The following is a 17,235-nucleotide window of genomic DNA, read 5'->3' on the forward strand; positions in this document are numbered from 1 at the left end:
AAATGAATGATTTCAATGATTTTTCCCTAATATTCTGATGCTCTTAATCTTTAAACAGCAAGCTTACGACAAGAAAAATGAAAAGTTTTCTTCGACTCAAACTATCAGATCTGTTCAAATCACTCACAACAGCATTCGTTGGTAACCAAGTCAGTCGGCGTGTTTCTTGTTGTGGATTAGAGAGCATTGTTTATCCTGGATAAATTTTTTGCAAAATTATTATGTGAATTGAGGATTAGTATCGTATAGACTCTGCCTAATTCTCTTTAGATTTTGTAAATGTGAGCTTTATTCTGTTGCATGAATGAAACAAACTTTTCCATAAACACAAAGGTGATATTGAAGCCTGTCAATCTCTACAAACATTTGACAGTTAACCACCAGTTTAAATACTAATTTCCAAATTGCCGCAAATCAACTAGAACTTTCCCCGGATTTAGAATCGCCTTTCCTTTTATATATAGAATCCCTATCATAAACCTGTTTAGATACTAGCTTGACATAATCATCAATAAGTGTATCTGGGAACTCCACATCTACCAAATACAATATGTACATTTTAAATCTCAGTGTCCTTGACACGTGACACAAACAGAATGAGAACCTTATTCCTTTGATAAGAGCATATTCACTAAATATTTAGCACATAAACAAATCTGGAAACCAGCAGAAGACTTACCATGAACCCCAGGTAAGTATTGAAATAATAAATTTTGTTAAAATTCACTTTAGGCTTTATGTAATATTTGCTGGTCATTTTCATCTACAGAGAACTAGTGTTTTTACATTACCTTTTAACCTTATCTCTGAAAGCACTTAAATGTAAATAAATTTTTTTTTCAGTATTCAACCTGGGTGAATATCGCCGACGAGCAACGCAGAAATATAAAAATCACAATTTTTTCCGTAGCGACAATGAGGAAGCCATGGCCTTGAGAAATCGATGTGCCATGGATGCCTTAGATGATGTTTGTGAATGGCTTGATAATAGTGGAGAAGTAGCAGTAAGTACAGTATACAGTATATTCCTTCTGTATAGAGGTAGTTTTCTATGTCGTTCATAATTTATGGCAGTACTGGAGTCGATATCTTTTTATTCTCATTTTAAATTGCCATAGAATGTTAATGTTGAAATGTTTTGTTCATTAGGCAAAACTATTATATGTGACAATTTATACCCCAAAACTGATTAATTTTGAATCTTGTTCTTTATATTTTTTTAAAAACTTTGTTAAAAAAATCTGTGAATTTTCCAGTACAGCATTTTTTTTTTTTTTTTTTTTTTTTTTTTTTTTTTTTATGAAACTTCCCTCATAGGAAAATCAGTCCGTATATAAAACTGAAAGTGGCTTACTGATTTACCATAGCCTTGTGAAAAGAATATTTTTATGTAGAAATTATTTATGGTTGTTCTTTTTCAGGTATTTGATGCCACCAACACAACTATGATGCGTCGTCGAATGATATTCGATATTATTGTTCAAAAAATGAACTACAAGTTGTTTTACGTAGAATCAATTTGTGATGATCCTTCGATAGTCGAGTCCAACATACGGGTAAGTGTTTAAATTCTTGTTGTCAAAAGAGCTTCTGAATATAATAACTAATGTCTATCATACATCGTAAGATAGAAAGTAAAGACAAAGTTCTTTCTTGAATTTGCGCAACCAAAAGAGATCGACCATCCTATCCCCTCTCTTTTGATGTATATCTACTGCAACATATCACTACCTCTACTTTCACATGTTTTTACCCTAAAGTGGAAATGTCTTTAATTCACCTGATGTGGTGTACTTTAGGCATTACTTAAGGGTCTTAGCAGTCTTCCTTCTACCCATTGCTCCACTTGCTTTTTTACAGTATTTGTGTTTTACCTCTGTAACTGCTTCCTTTTTTCCTTATTGCTGTACAACCCCTTTTAAATTTTACTTAATTGTGTCACTGCAGGGGTTTTACTCATTTTTATTTGGGTGCTGAATTGCTTCCTAGTCCTCAGTGTTGGGCTTTAGAGCCAAAATTCATAAATCAGTAACTGTCCTTCCACCCGGGAAGTGTATAATTCAGCATTTTATTACTTGAAAGTAATTTTCATCAAAATGAAGATTTTTTTTTTTTTATTTTAAGATCTATTCTTTCCATACTTACCTTTTAAAAATAGTAATACTTCCCCTTTCTTCTCCACTTTGGTCAGTGGTACGTTACGTTAGCTATCACGACTTTGTTAACCTGAATCATGTTCTTTATTGATTCTCTTTTCCCTTGATACACTTTTCCTTGAGGGCCATGGCAAGTTGATGGTATAGTGGTCCCCAGTGGATACTTGAAGCTGGCACTTCCAAATCAATTGCATTTTATTCAAAGCTAAATTAGGGTTTGAAATTCTTGTTTTTCACATGGTGTTCTTTACTCTCCAATTTAATTCCCAAGATTGCTGTATCCTTTTAAATGCAGAAATAAACAATGAAGTATCGGTGTAGTCATGGAAATTTTTCAATATTAAACTTAGCCGGTGATTATATAAGCTGCAACTCTGTTGCTCGACAGAAAACTCTACGTTAAAAATCCGCCAGCGATCGCAATGCAGGTAGGGGGTGTACTTCAACAGCGCCATCTGTCGTGCAGGTACTCAGTACTCAATGTAAACACAGAACTCAATTTTCTCTCTGTCAGGCTACCGGCAAGACCTACTAATTCGCTGTTACTAACTGGATTTGTTTTCACAACTATTTGGTGAAGTACACTATTCTAGTTTTGAGCTTTCGCTATGCAGGTGTTTTATCTTCATCTCAAAACTTGAACTCGTTTTGGATAGATTTAATTATGGTGACAAAGAGAGTATGGACTCTCTTTCACTTTTAAATGGCCGACCCTTCCCTTAGACGGAAGTGTGTTTAGGTTTTTAGTAATTTTGCTTAACACGTTATAGATCTATATAATTTATATCTCTCCGCCTTTATTAGGCCTCTTCGATTAACTTTCCATTTATTATAAACATATAAAAATAAATTTTTATGTTTTGTTTATATGCGACCTTTCCTGATAGTAGGCGGTCCTAACTTGGAACCGAAGTTAATCAACGTTGAGCCCGTTATATCGTATTTAGCCTTTAAAGAATTTAAAACTTTTTAAATGTAATGTTTTATGAAAGAATTTCTTTGATAGTCTTCGTACTGTTTTCAAAAATGAACTAACGTTTAGACTACGCAGTTGTTGACGTTCAGGACGTTCAACATGCGCTCTATCGTTACGATAGAGAAAGAGTGTATCACGGTTTCACTTTGCAGTAAGAGTAAATCGATTCTGACGTTTTGTTCATTCTTTCTTAGCTTAAATGTTTTAAATTCTAAATTAAAGGAACTTTTTATTTGGAAAACCTTTCAGTTTTTTCCTTTAGTCAAATAACATGTTTTTTTTGACGATATATAATTGGGCTCTTCTCTTCTCTTAGGTGCGAAATCAAGAGAGAAAGAGAGAGAGAGATAGAGACGGAGGGAGAGAGAGGAGAGAAAACGTTCCGTTCAAGCGGGTAACGTTGTTCTCGTGTTACTCTCGTCCCTAGTCTCTGTACGGGGAGGAAGGTAAAACGTTTCTAGGTTTTTATTCTTGTCCCCAGGCTATGTGCGGTGAGAGATTGAAAACGTAGTTTATATGAACTAGCGTTTAGTCTCTTTCCCAGCCACTGAATTTTTTATCTTAATATATGTTTTCTGTTTTTTTTGCTAGTATTAATGAGCTGCATTTTACGACTGATTTCGCAATTACTACCTTTTAATGAAGGGTAGAATTGCGTGTTTCAGGTAGAAATCAGTAAAAGTTTCGATTTCAGTGAAATAAGTGCAAAACAGAAAATCGATAAAGTGATATGCGCAAAGTGTTACAGTGTTGCGTCCGAGGGTTCGTCTGTTCGTGCCTGTCGTTCACCTAGTCCGGGACCTCTTGCAAACTCCCAAGCCCAGGGGAGAAGTAATGTCGAACGACTTATGGGTTCGAGAGGCCTTGATCAACGAACAGACGTTTTCCCTCTGTGGTTTCGGGCGTATCTACCCAAGATCGCCCCACCCACTCTAAGACGAGAGAGCCCTTTATTCCTCGTCTGCGGAAGAGGTTTCTCGTAAGAAACCATGGACCAAGGTCTCGTGGCTTATTAAGCGCAAGTCGGTCCCTTCCGCGCAAGTCCAACGGCCCAGTTGTAGCCACTGGGTCAGTTCGGACTCGCTGCAGTCTTCCGACGACTGCTCACCTCCTAAGAGAGGCAAAGCGGTACCGCATCAGGCAGTCACACCGTCTGTTGCCGCACCTGCTCCTGTAGACCCTAAGTGGTCTTTGCTGCAGACCATGCAGTCTCAGTTAACGTCATTGATGCAGGACTTTCGTGCGGAGAAGGTTGACACTGCACCAACCTCTAGCCTACAACCAACCACGGTTGTGCGTCCTGTGGACGCTGAGGCGACCTTCTGCCGCACTCCAGCTGAGAGAGTCCCGCCACCCATGCGTTCCAGTGTACCCTGCCAGCCGCATGTTGACGTTCAGCGACGCACGGAACCTTCCGTTGACGTTCACGAGGTACAACAACAGTCTAAGTTGTTTTGTTTTGACGCGGTGCGTCAACCTCCGCATTCTAGAGTTGTTTTGACTGCTCAGTCTAGACAGTCAAAGCAGTCTCGAGTGGACACTGTACGTCCTCACACACCTGTTGTGGTTGACAGTTCAGTTGTTGACAGTTCACAGACTGTCAAGCAGTTACATGACATTGCCTTCTGGTCTGCTACTAATGCACCAGTGAGAGACTCACTGAGGTAACCTAGCTTTTATCGGACAAGGTTCCTGTAGATGAGGAAGTTGCTGTTCTCCCTCCTACTGATATTCCCTTGAGGACTCTGTCAGATGGAGAGGAGCCTTAAGCTGCTTAGCCTCCTATGGACTTTAATTAAATCATGAGGATTTTTTTTTAAGGACCTTCGTCCGGATCTTGTAACTGCTGCTCCTCGTTCGCCTTAACGTCAGAACTTACACTAGGCCTAGCTACTTCGAAGCCGTTGTTTTTAAGCTAGTGCTCTCTCGCTCTCCTAGAGAGCGTTACGTTGGCTAGGCGACTGGTTTTTGCACCAGGAGGAGTTTTAGGGATACAGCCTTTGATTTCCCTTCTTTTTAACTGGCTTATAGAGCGAGAGTCTGATATGACACGAGAGAAGTTCTCGGCTTGGGAGTTCATGCCTCTGCCCAGATAGACTTCTCAATTCTGGTAGACTCGCCCTGGCGCCTAGCCAGGAGACGCTCCAAGTTGTTTACAGGTCAACTTCTCAGCTTTTGTCGAGCCTTTGAAGTTTTGCTGTACTATTATGTCACACATAACAAGGCTTTCAGGGATGGTAAACGGTTCCGCCTCAGTCGCTAACCCCGTCTGTTGCCACACCTGCTCCCGTAGACCCTAAATGGGCTTTGCTGCAAGACATGCAGTCCAAGCTTGCGTCCTTGATAGAGGACTTAAATGCGGAGAAGAACCTTCTGGCCAACAACCTTCCAATCGGTCGGTTGTGCGCCCTGTTGACGCTGAGGTAACCTACTCGCTTCTGCCAGTTGAGGTGGTTCCTCCTTCTGGCCAACAACCTTCCAACCGGTCGGTTGTGCGCCCTGTTGACGCTGAGGTAACCTACTCGTGTCTGCCAGTTGAGGTGGTTCCTCCACCGATGCGACCCAGTGTGGGTTGCCAGCCGCACGTTGACGTTAAGCGACGCTCGGAGGTGGTTGTTGACGTTCAGGACGTTCAACAACCAGCAGAGGTGACTTGTTGTGACGCAGTGCGTCAACCTCAGCAACCCGGTAGGGTGTTGACTGCACAACCCAGACGGTCTAGACAGTTTCGGGTTGACGCTGTACTTCCTCGCGCACCCATGGTTGTTGACAGTTCACAGACTGTGCAGCAGTTCCATGATATTGCGTCCGGCTCCGTCACGCATCCACCAGTGCGACCGGATTCAGCGAGTCAGACGTTGCCCACTCCGTTGCCGTTTCCTCATCAGTTTCGGATGAGGAACCCTCTGATGAGGACGTTGCTGAACAAGACGATCAGCCCCCAGCCCTGCTATCCATCCAGAAGATGCTGAAGAAGGAACGCTGCTCAGTCAGGCTGTGGATGAGTCTGGTAGGGACACTGTCATCCGTGGATCAATTTGTGTCACTAGGAAGACTACACCTCCGTCCTCTTCTATACCATCTAGCTTTTCACTGGACAAAGGTCAAGACGCTAGAAGCGGTCTCGATCCCGGTTTCCGGAAAGATAAAGTCTTGTCTGACTTGGTGAAAGGACTATATCAACCTAAGAGAGGGTCTTCCCCTGACTGTTCAGACTCCCAACCACGTTCTCTTCTCGGACGCATCGGACGTAGGCTGGGGTGCGACATTAGACGGTCGGGAATGCTCGGGATTATGGAACTCGATTCAAAGGGCAATGCATTTCAACTGCAAGGAGCTACTGGCAGTACGTCTGGCCTGGAAAAGCTTCAGGTCTCTCCTTCAAGGCAAAGTGGTGGAGGTGAACTCGGACAACACCACGGCTTTGGCGTACATCTCCAAGCAAGGAGGGACCTACTCTCTGACGTTGTACGAGATCGCAAGGGACCTCCTCTCCTGGTCAAAAGGTCTAGACATATCACTAGTAACGAGGTTCATCCAAGGCAACTTGAATGTCATGGCAGATTGTCTCAGTCGGAAGGGACAAATAATTCCAACAGAATGGACCCTCCACAAGGATGTATGCAAGAGACTTTGGGCCACCTGGGGCCAGCCAACCATAGATCTCTTCGCAACCTCGATGACCAAGAGGCTCCCAATATTTTGCTCACCAATCCCGGACCCAGCAGCAGTTCATATAGATGCCTTTCTCCTAGATTGGTCACATCTAGATCTATATGCATTCCCTCCGTTCAAGATTGTCAACAAGGTACTGCAGAAGTTCGCCTCTCACGAAGGGACAAGGTTGACGCTAGTTGCTTCCCTCTGGCCCGCGAGAGAATGGTTCACCGAGGTACTTTGATGGCTAGTAGACGTTCCCAGAACACTTCCCCTAAGGGTGGACCTTCTACGTCAGCCACGCGTAAAGAAGGTACACCAAGGCCTCCACGCTCTTCGTCTGACTGCCTTCAGACTATTGAAAGACTCTCGAGAGCTAGAGGCTTTTCGAAGGAGGCAGCCAGAGCGATTGCTAGAGCAAGGAGAACATCCACCCTTAGAGTCTACCAATCGAAGTGGGAAATCTTCCGAAACTGGTGCAAGTCAGTATCCGTATCCTCGACCAGTACCTCTGTAACTCAAATAGCTGACTTCCTCTTATATCTGAGGAAAGAACGATCTCTTTCAGCTCCCTCTATCAAGGGTTACAGAAGCATGTTGGCATCAGTCTTCCGTCACAGAGGCTTAGATCTTTCCAACAATAAAGATCTAAAGGACCTCCTTAAGTCTTTTGAGACCACGAAGGAGCGTCGTTTGGTTACACCTGGTTGGAATTTAGACGTGGTACTAAGATTCCTGATGTCAGACAGGTTCGAACCGCTACAATCAGCCTCCCTGAAAGATCTCACCTTAAAGACTCTTTTCCTGGTATGCTTAGCCACAGCTAAAAGAGTCAGTGAGATTCATGCCTTCAGCAAGAACATCGGATTCTCATCCGAAACGGCTACATGTTCTACAACTTGGTTTTCTAGCCAAAAACGAGCTGCCTTCTCGGCCTTGGCCAATATCGTTCGATATTCCAAACTTATCGTATGGTTGGAAATGAACTAGAAAGAGTCTTATGCCCTGTAAGAGCTCTTAAGTTCTATTTAAAACGAACTAAACCTTTACGAGGCCCGTCTGAAGCTTTATGGTGTTCAGTTAAGAAACCATCTTTGCCTAGTCAAAGAATGCTTTATCCTATTTTATCAGACTGTTAATACGAGAAGCTCATTCCCATCTGAATGAGGAAGACCAAGCTTTGCTGAAGGTAAGGACACACGAAGTTAGAGCTGTCGCAACTTCCGTGGCCTTTAAACAAAATAGATCTCTGCAAAGTATAATCGACGCAACCTATTGGAAAAGCAAGTCAGTGTTCGCGTCTTTTTATCTTGAGAATGTCCAGTCTCTTTACGAGAACTGCTACACTCTGGGACCATTCGTAGCAACGAGTGTAGTAGTGGGTGAGGGCTCAACCACTACAATTCCCTAATTCCATAACCTTTTTAATCTTTCTCTTGAAATGTTTTATTATTGTTTTTGGGTTGTCCGGAAGGCTAAGAAGCCTTTCGCATCCTACGTGATTTGGCGGGTGGTCAAAGTCATTTCTTGAGAAGCGCCTAGATTAGAGGTTTTGATGAGGTCCTGTTGTAGGGGTTGCAACCCTTGATACTTCAGCTCCTAGGGGTCGCTCAGCATCCTAAGAGGATCGCGAGGCTCCGTAAGGAAGACGTACTTAAAAAGGCAGAGTAATTGTTCAAGTCGACTTCCTTACCAGGTACTTATTTATTTTATGTTTGTTATTTTGAATAACTGCTAAAATGAAATAAAAAATCCTTAGCTCATAATAATGTAAACAATTATTGCTGGTCTCTACCCACCCCCCTGGGTGTGAATCAGCTTATATAATCACCGGCTAAGTTTAATATTGAAAAATGTTATTTTTATAATAAAATAAATTTTTGAATATACTTACCCGGTGATTATATATTAAAGGACCCTCCCTTCCTCCCCAATAGAGACCCAGTGGACCGAGGAGAAAATTGAGTTCTGTGTTTACATTGAGTACTGAGTACCTGCACGACAGATGGCACTGTTGAAGTACACCCCCTATCTGCATTGCGATCGCTGGCGGATTTTTAACGTAGAGTTTTCTGTCGAGCAACAGAGTTGCAGCTTATATAATCACCGGGTAAGTATATTCAAAAATTTATTTTATTATAAAAATAACATATTTCATTTTTATATTGACATTTATTATTTCAATATTGCTCAGAATTAATATAATTCCCCACTCTCCTCCCCTTTTTATTTATATATGAATGCTTTAAATCACGAGTAGAGAAAAATTAGTAAAAGATAACGTATCACTTTCTAGTGAAATGAAGGGGTTTTTCTCGTGAAAATATAAAAAATGGAGGACTGGTAATGCAGGCTACTGTTACAGATATTGTACTTTGGAATTTCTGTACTACATAATGTTAGAAGTTCAATATATATTTGCCATGGTCAGATTGTAGTATTATTTTTGGATAGTCCTAGTACTGTCCAAAATTGAAAGTTACTAAAATAACTTAGTGTTTGATTTTCTAAAAATATTAAAATATTTGATAAGAAAGTGTTTATTTTAATTCAGTTTGGTTATTTCAGGAATTTGAAGTTGGTAGTTTTTATTGTATTCTATTGAAAAATAAAAAATTTTAATGTTTGATTTTCTAAAAATATTAAAATATTTGATAAAAATGGAGTTTATTTCAATTCAATTTTGGAAATTCCAGGAATTTAAAGTTGGGAGTTTTTATCGTATTGTATGGAAATATTTGTGGCTAGATAAAATTTGTGCTTTCAGGAAGTGAAGATTAATAGCCCAGATTATCAAGGGATGACTTCCGAAGAAGCTCTGGAGGACTTCCTTCATAGGCTTGAGCATTATGTGAAGCAGTATCAGCCGCTTGATGAAGAAAAAGAAGATCACCTTTCATTCATGAAAGTTTACAATACGGGTAATGTCTGAAATCAGTTTTTCTTTTTTTGCTGCCATGAATTTTTGATTTCTTAACTGAATTTATTTAGATCCCATTTTTCCATTTGTTGAATACTTTAGAGAATCCTTCACAAATATTTATTTGGCAGCATTAATGAGTCATGTAATTTATATTGGCATATTCTTCTAAGTTTAAATGAGATGGAAACACTTACAGGGTAAAATTTAAGTAGTTGGATAGCTAGTTGGGAAAAGATTAGAAGGAATGCTGGAAAGGCAATGCAGCTAGTAAAAGAAGGATTAATGTGAATATAACTAGCTGTTATATTGCACCCTACAAGGCCTCCAATACATAGCTATAGTCTTGCACATAAGCCTTTTCATACATTAGTGACCTTACCTCTGCCAAAAATGCGAGAATAAAATGTAAATAGATACTACATAAAACACAGGTATAAAATGATATGTGCTAGGCAAATTTAAGGATATGAAAATTGTAAATTTTAATGTGTATTGATGAGTAGATTTGTGATAATTCTTTTTGTGTGTATCAATGATTTTATTTGTTTACTTTGTATTTTCACATCCAAAACTAGCAATGTTTGGCAGAAGCAAGAATACTAAACTATTGTTGTATATGATTGACATCGGCTATGGTAGCAGGACATCATCCCCAAGTGTTTTTCTTGCACAGATGTCAGTACTCTAAAGCCTAAAACTCTGTGGAGAGGCAAGCTGCTCTGTAATACCAAGGAGTGTTTTGAGTTGAGGCAGTTTTTGCAAGTTGTGAGGGCACAGATGCATTCCTCAAATAAATATGTTAAATTTTTTAATTGGGGAAATTAAATTCTTCCTAATTGAACCAAAAAGTTTTTGGGACTGATGGATGGGAGGCTATTATCTATTTCTATTGAATATTCAAGATTCCAGCAAAATAGTGAAGTACAGACTAGTAAAGCATGCAAATATCAATGGTGGATACCTTATTTATCATGGCACCTCATGAGTCACTTTTTCCTAGTTCAATCCTCTACTTTTTGAGACAAGTTGCTACAAGTCCAGCTGTACCAACCATAAGCAGAAAGTTCCACATCAATATGGGACATTTTTTTTTTTTTTTTTTTTTTTTATCTTTTAGGGAGATGATATACAATTATACAGGATCAATAGGCAGCATCTAGAGCAGGATTGATATGCAAGAAGTTGATACTTGGATGCTTTTTTTTTCTCCCTTTGCTAATGTGTTGCATGAGGTGCTGTTCAACTTTTAGCTCTGAAGAACATTTGACACTCATTCAATAGAGTTTTCTAAACACTCAGAAGTACGTTGGTTGTATCATCATCATAATTTTTGTCCGTTTTCCCTTTATAGTGTTCATGGAAAATGAATTCACATTTTCAGTCCTGCACTCATCTTTTCCAGAAATGTCAGGCCTTTGTCTTCATTTATCCCCTTTTCCATAATTCTGTGGGTGTTTCTACAGGTCTTCGTTGTCCTTACCTTCCATATCTGCTGTTTTCATGACTAGTTGTTCCTCATCCCTCCTCATCACACATTCAAAACATCTTTTATTTAGTCTTTTCTTTATGAAACATTTTATTTTTTTTTTCTTAATATTCCACTCTTTTTCTCTCATTGCAACAAGAAAACTTGGCTAACAAGAATTTGGCATCCTTCCAGCCAGCCAGGTTTTATGTATTATCTAAGACTAGTTGTTTATTTCCGTTGCCCCTTTAACTCTTATTTTTCAATATTAATCTTACCCGATGATCATGTAGCTGCAACTCTGTTGCCCGACAGAAAAAACCTACGGTCGGGATACGCCAGCGATCGCTATACAGGTGGGGGTGTACAACAACAGCGCCATCTGTCGAGTAGGTACTCAGGTACTTCTTGTCAACAAGAACCAATTTTTCCTCTGTCGTGCCAATGGCAGGACCTACTAAATACGCCGTCCCTAACTGGATTTGTTTTCACAACGATTTGGTGAAGTACACTATTCCAGTTTTGAGCTTTCGCTATGCAGGGGTTTTATCTTCATTTCAAACTTGAATTCGTTTTCGATAGATTTAATTATGGTGACGAAGAGAGTATGGACTCTCTTTCACTTTTAAATGGCCGACCCTTCCCTTAGACGGAAGTGTGTTTAGGTTTTTGGTAATTTTGCTTAACACGTTATAGATCCATTTATTTTATATCTCTCCGCCTTTTTAGGCCTCTTCGGTTAACTTTTCAATTATTATAAACTTATAAAAAATAAATTTTTATGTTTGTTTATATGCGACCTTTCCTAATAGTAGGCGGTCCTAACTTGGAACCGAAGTTAATTAACATTGAGCCCGTTATATCGTATTTAACCTTTAAAGAATTTAATACTTTTTTAATTTTAATGTTTTATGGAAGAATTTCTTTGATAGTCTCGTACTGTTTTCAAAGATGAACTAACGTTTAGTGTTTAGTCTCCGCAGTTGTTGACGTTCAGAACGTTCAACTTGCGCTCTATCGTTACGATAGAGAGAGAGTGTATCACGGTTTCACTTTGCAGTAAGAGTAAACCGATTCTAGCGTTTCGTTCATTCTTTCTTACCTTAAAGAGTTTAAATTCTAAATAAAGGAACTTTTTATTTGGGAAACCTTTCAGTTTTTTCCTTTAGCAAATAACATGTTTTAACGATATATAATTGGGCTCTTCTCTCAGGTGCTAAATCAAGAGAGAAGAGAGAGAGAGAGAGAGAGAGGAGAATAAACGTTTCGTTCAAGCGGGTAACGTTGTTCTCGTTTTTTACTCTTCTCCCTAGTCGCTGTAGGGGAAGAAGGTAAAACGTTTCTAGGGTTTTATTCTTGTTCCCAGGCTTTATGCGGTGAGAGATTGTAAACGTAGTTTATTTGTTCTAGTGTTTAGTCTCTTTTCCAGCCACTGAATTCTTTATCTTTATTTATGTTTTTCTGTTGCTTTGTAAAACCGTTTTCGCAATTACTACCTTTTAATGAAGGATAGGATTGCGTGTTTCAGGTAGAAATCAGTTAAAGTTTCGATTTCAGTGAAATAAGTGCAAACAGAAAATCAAAAGTGATAAAGTGATATGCGCAAAGTGTTACAGTGTTGCGTCCGAGGGTTCGTCTGTTCGTGCCAGTTGTTCACCTAGTCCGGGACCTCTTACAAGCTCCCAAGCCCAGGGGAGAAGTAATGTCGAACGACTTATGGGTTCCACAGGCCTTGATCGACGAACGGACGTTTTTCCCTCCGTGGTTTCGGGCGTATCTACACACGTTTGCCGACGTGAGATCGCCCCACCCACACAAAGACGAGAGAGCCCATTTATTCCTCGTCTGCGGAAGAGGTTTCTCGTAAGAAACCATGGACCAAATCTTGCAGCTTTTAAGTGCAAGTCGGTCCCTTCCGCGCAAGTCCAACGGCCTAGGTGTAGCCACTGGGTCAGTTCGGACTCGCTGCAGTCTTCCGACGACTGCACACCTCCCAAGAGAGGCAAGGTGGTACCGCAACAGGCAGTAACTCCGTCTGTTGCCGCACCAGCTGTTTTTGACCCTCAGTCACGACGGACAGTAGCTCCGTCTGTTGCCGTTTTTTGTAGACCCTAAGTGGTCTTTACTGCAGTCTATGCAGACTCAGTTAGCTGCGGTTATGCAGGAGTTTCGTGCGGAGAAGGTTGACTCTGCTCTCGTTAGCCTACAACCTGCCACTGTTGTGCGCCCAGCTCACGCTGAGGCTGCCTGCTCCCACACTCCGGCTGCGGAGAGCTCCACCTCCGATGCGCAATCGACCCTGCCAGACGCATGTTAACGTTAGCCGACGTGCAGCTCCCTCCGTTAACATGCGTGAGCTACCGCATCAGCAGTGGGAAGGTGGAGTCAAGCTGCCGTGTTTTGACGCGATGCGTTAGTTTCCGCAACCCACGGCAGTCCCCACCACGCACCACCACTCCGCTTTGGTTGTTGCCTGCTCCCACTCTCCGACTGCGGAGAAGGTTGACGATGCACCCGTTTGCCTACAACCTGCCACGGTTGTGCGCCCAGCATGGCTGCCTGCTCCCACACTCTTGTTGTGAGAGCTCCTCCACCCATGCGCAGTCGGCCCTGCCAGACGTATGCTGACTCCCACAGACACACAGAGCACTCCGTTGCCGTGCGTGAGCTACCACAAGCTGCCGTGTTTTGACACGGTGTGTCAGCCTCCGCAACCCACTGTGGTTACCGCCACTCACCCGCAGCAGACTAGTCAGTCAGGAGTTGAGGCTTCCCCACACAGCTTTGGTTGTTGCCAGCTCACAGACTGTCAAACAGTTACTTGACGTTGCCTTCTGGTCTGCTACTAATGCACCAGTGCTGTATGTCCTCACGCACCTGTTGTGGTTGACAGTTCAGTTTTTGACAGTTCACAGACTGTCAAGCAGTTACATAACGTTGCCTTCTGGTCTGCTGCTTTTGCACCAGTGAGACCCTCACTGAGATAACCTAGCTTTTCTCGGACATGGTTCCTATAGATGAGAAAGTGCTGTTCTCCCTCCTTCTGATATTCCTTTGAGGACTCTGTCATTTGGAGAGGAGCCTTAAGCTACTTAGCCTCCTATGGACTTTAATTAAAGCATAACAAGGCTTCCAGGGATGGTAAATGGTTCCGCTTCAGTCGCTAACCCCGTCTGTTGCCATACCTGCTCCCCTAGACCCTAATGGGCTTTGTTGCAAGACATGCAGTCCAAGCTTGTGTCCTTGTTAGAGGATTTTTTACGGAGAAGAACCTTCTAGCCAACAACCTTCCTACCGGTTGGTTGTACGCCCTGTTAACGCTGAGGTATCCTACTCACGTCCGCCAGTTGAGATGGTTCCTCCACCGGTGCGACCCAGTGTGGGTTGCCAGTCGCACGTTGCCGTTAAGCGACTCTTGGAGGTGGTTGTGGACGTTCAGTGTGTCACTAGGAAGACGTTCAACAACCAGCAGAGATGACTTGTTGTGACGCAGTGCGGCAACCTCAGCAACCCTGTAGGGGGTTGACTGCACAACCCAGACAGTCTACACAGTTTCGGGTTGACGCTGTACTTCCTCGCGTCCCCATGGTTGACAGTTCACAGACTGTGCAGCAGTACCATGATCTTGTGTCCGGCTCCGTCACGCATCCACCAGTGCGACCGGATTCAGCGAGTCAGACGTTGCCCACTCCGTTGCCGTTTCCTCATCAGTTTCGAATGAGGAACCCTCTGATGAGGACATTGCTGAACAAGACGATCAACCCCCAGCCCTGCTATCCATCCAGAAGATGCTGAAGAAGGAACACTGCCCTGTCAGGCTGTGGATGAGTCTGGTTAGGACACTGTCATCCGTGGTTCTCTTTGTGTCACTTGGAAGACTACACCTCCGTCCTCTTCTGTATCATCTAGCTTTTCACTGGAAAAGGACTAGACGCTAGAAGCGGTCTCGATCCCGGTTTCCGGAAAGATAAAGTCTGGTCTGACTTGGTGAAAGGACTTTTTCAACCTTTGAAAGGGTCTTCCCCTGACTGTTCAGACTCCCAACCACGTTCTCTTCTCGGACGCATCGGACGTAGGCTGGGGTGCGACATTAGGCGGTAGGGAATGCTCGGGATTATGGAACTCGAGTCAAAGGACAATGCATTTCAACTGCAAGAAGCTTCTGGCAGTACGTCTGACCTGGAAAAGCTTCAGGTCTCTCCTTCAAGGCAAAGTGGTGGAGGTGAACACGGTCAACACCTTGCTTTGACGTACATCTCCAAGCAAGGAGGGACCTACTCTCTGACATGGTACGAGTTCGCAAGAGACCTCTTCTCCTGTTCAACAGGTCTAGACTTTTCACTAGTAACGAGGTTCATCCAAGGCAACTTGAATGTCATAGCAGATTGTCTCAGTAGGAAGGGACAAATAATTCCAACATATTGGACCCTCCACAAGGATGTATGCAAGAGACTTTGGGCCACCTGGGGCCAGCCAACCATAGATCTCTTCGCAACCTCGATGACCTAGAGGCTCCCAATACTTTGCTCTCCTATCCCGGACCCAGCAGTAGTTCATATAGATGCCTTTCTACTAGATTGGTCACATCTAGATCTATATGCATTCCCTCCGTTCTAGATTGTCAACAAGGTACTGCAGAAGTTCGCCTCTCACGAGGGGACAAAGTTGACGCTAGTTGCTTTCCTCTGGCCCGCTAGAGAATAACTCACCGAGGTACTTCGATGGCTAGTAGACGTTCCCAGAACACTTCCCCTAAGGGTGGACCTGCTACGTCTGCCACGCGTAAAGAAGGTACTCCAAGGCCTCCATGCTCTTCGTCTGACTGCCTTCAGAATATCGAAAGACTCTCGAGAACTAGAGATTTTTCGAAGGAGGCAACCAGAGCGATTGCTAGAGCAAGGAGAACATCCACCCTTAGAGTCTACCAATCGAAGTGGGAAATCTTCCGAAACTGATGCAAGTCAGTTTCCGTTTCCTCGACCAGTACCTCTGTAACTCAAATAGCTGACTTCCTCTTATATCTGAGGAAAGAACGATCTCTTTCAGCTCCCACTATCAAGGGTTACAGAAGCATGTTGGCATCAGTCTTCCGTCACAGAGGCTTAGATCTTTCCAACAATAAAGATCTACAGGACCTCCTTAAGTCTTTTGAGACCACGAAGGAGCGTCGTTTGGTTACACCTGGTTGGAATTTAGACGTGGTTCTAAGATTCCTTATGTCAGACAGGTTCGAACCACTTCAATCAGCCTCCCTGAAAGATCTCACCTTTAAGACTCTTTTCCTGATATGCTTAACCACAGCTAAAAGAGTCAATGAGATTCATGCCTTCAGCAAGAACATCGGATTCTCATCCGAAACGGCTACATGTTCTACAACTTGGTTTTCTAGCCAAACACGAGCTGCCTTCTCGGCCTTGACCAATATCGTTCGATATTCCAAACTTATCGTATGGTTGGAAATGAACTAGAAAGAGTATTATGTCCTGTAAGAGCTCTTAAGTTCTATTTTAAAAACCTTTACGAAGCCCGTCTGAAGCTTTATGGTGTTCAGTTAAGAATCCATCTTTGCCTATGTCAGAGAATTCTTTATCCTATTTTATCAGACTGTTAATACGAGAAGCTCATTCCCTTCTGAATGAGGAAGACCAAGCTTGGCTGAAGGTAAGGACACACGAAGTTAGAGCTGTCACAACTTCCGTGGCCTTTGAACAAAATAGATCTCTGCAAAGTATAATGGACGCAACCTATTGGAAAAGCAAATCAGTGTTCGCGTCTTTTATCTTAAGAATGTCCAGTCTCTTTACGAGAACTGCTACACTCTGGGACCATTCGTAGCAACGAGTGCAGTAGTGGTGGGGGCTCCACCACTACAATTCCCTAATTCCAGAACCTTTTTAATCTTTCTCTTGAAATATTTTTGGGTTGTCCGGAAGGCTAAGAAGCCTTTCGCATCCTACTTGATTTGGCGGGTGGTCAAAATCATTTCTTGAGAAGCGCCTAGATTAGAGGTTTTGATGAGGACCTTTAGTATGGGTTGCAACCCTTCATACTTCAGCTC

General features: G+C 42.4%; 1 protein-coding gene across 4 annotated transcripts in view; it reads left to right on the plus strand.

The window, feature by feature from the left end:
- The window catches only part of LOC137645615 (6-phosphofructo-2-kinase/fructose-2,6-bisphosphatase-like), a 57,616-nt gene that overhangs the window by 16,467 nt on the left and 23,914 nt on the right, over nucleotides 1-17,235 (plus strand). For all 4 annotated transcript variants that reach the window (XM_068378418.1, XM_068378419.1, XM_068378420.1 and 1 more), the window contains exons 4-6: nucleotides 844-1,004; nucleotides 1,422-1,556; nucleotides 9,557-9,710. In XM_068378418.1, the coding sequence (XP_068234519.1) occupies nucleotides 844-1,004; nucleotides 1,422-1,556; nucleotides 9,557-9,710 (450 nt within the window). The remainder of the gene's footprint in view (nucleotides 1-843; nucleotides 1,005-1,421; nucleotides 1,557-9,556; nucleotides 9,711-17,235) is intronic.

Source organism: Palaemon carinicauda, chromosome 8, assembly GCF_036898095.1.
Source record: "Palaemon carinicauda isolate YSFRI2023 chromosome 8, ASM3689809v2, whole genome shotgun sequence".
Taxonomy (NCBI): Eukaryota; Metazoa; Arthropoda; class Malacostraca; order Decapoda; family Palaemonidae; genus Palaemon; species Palaemon carinicauda.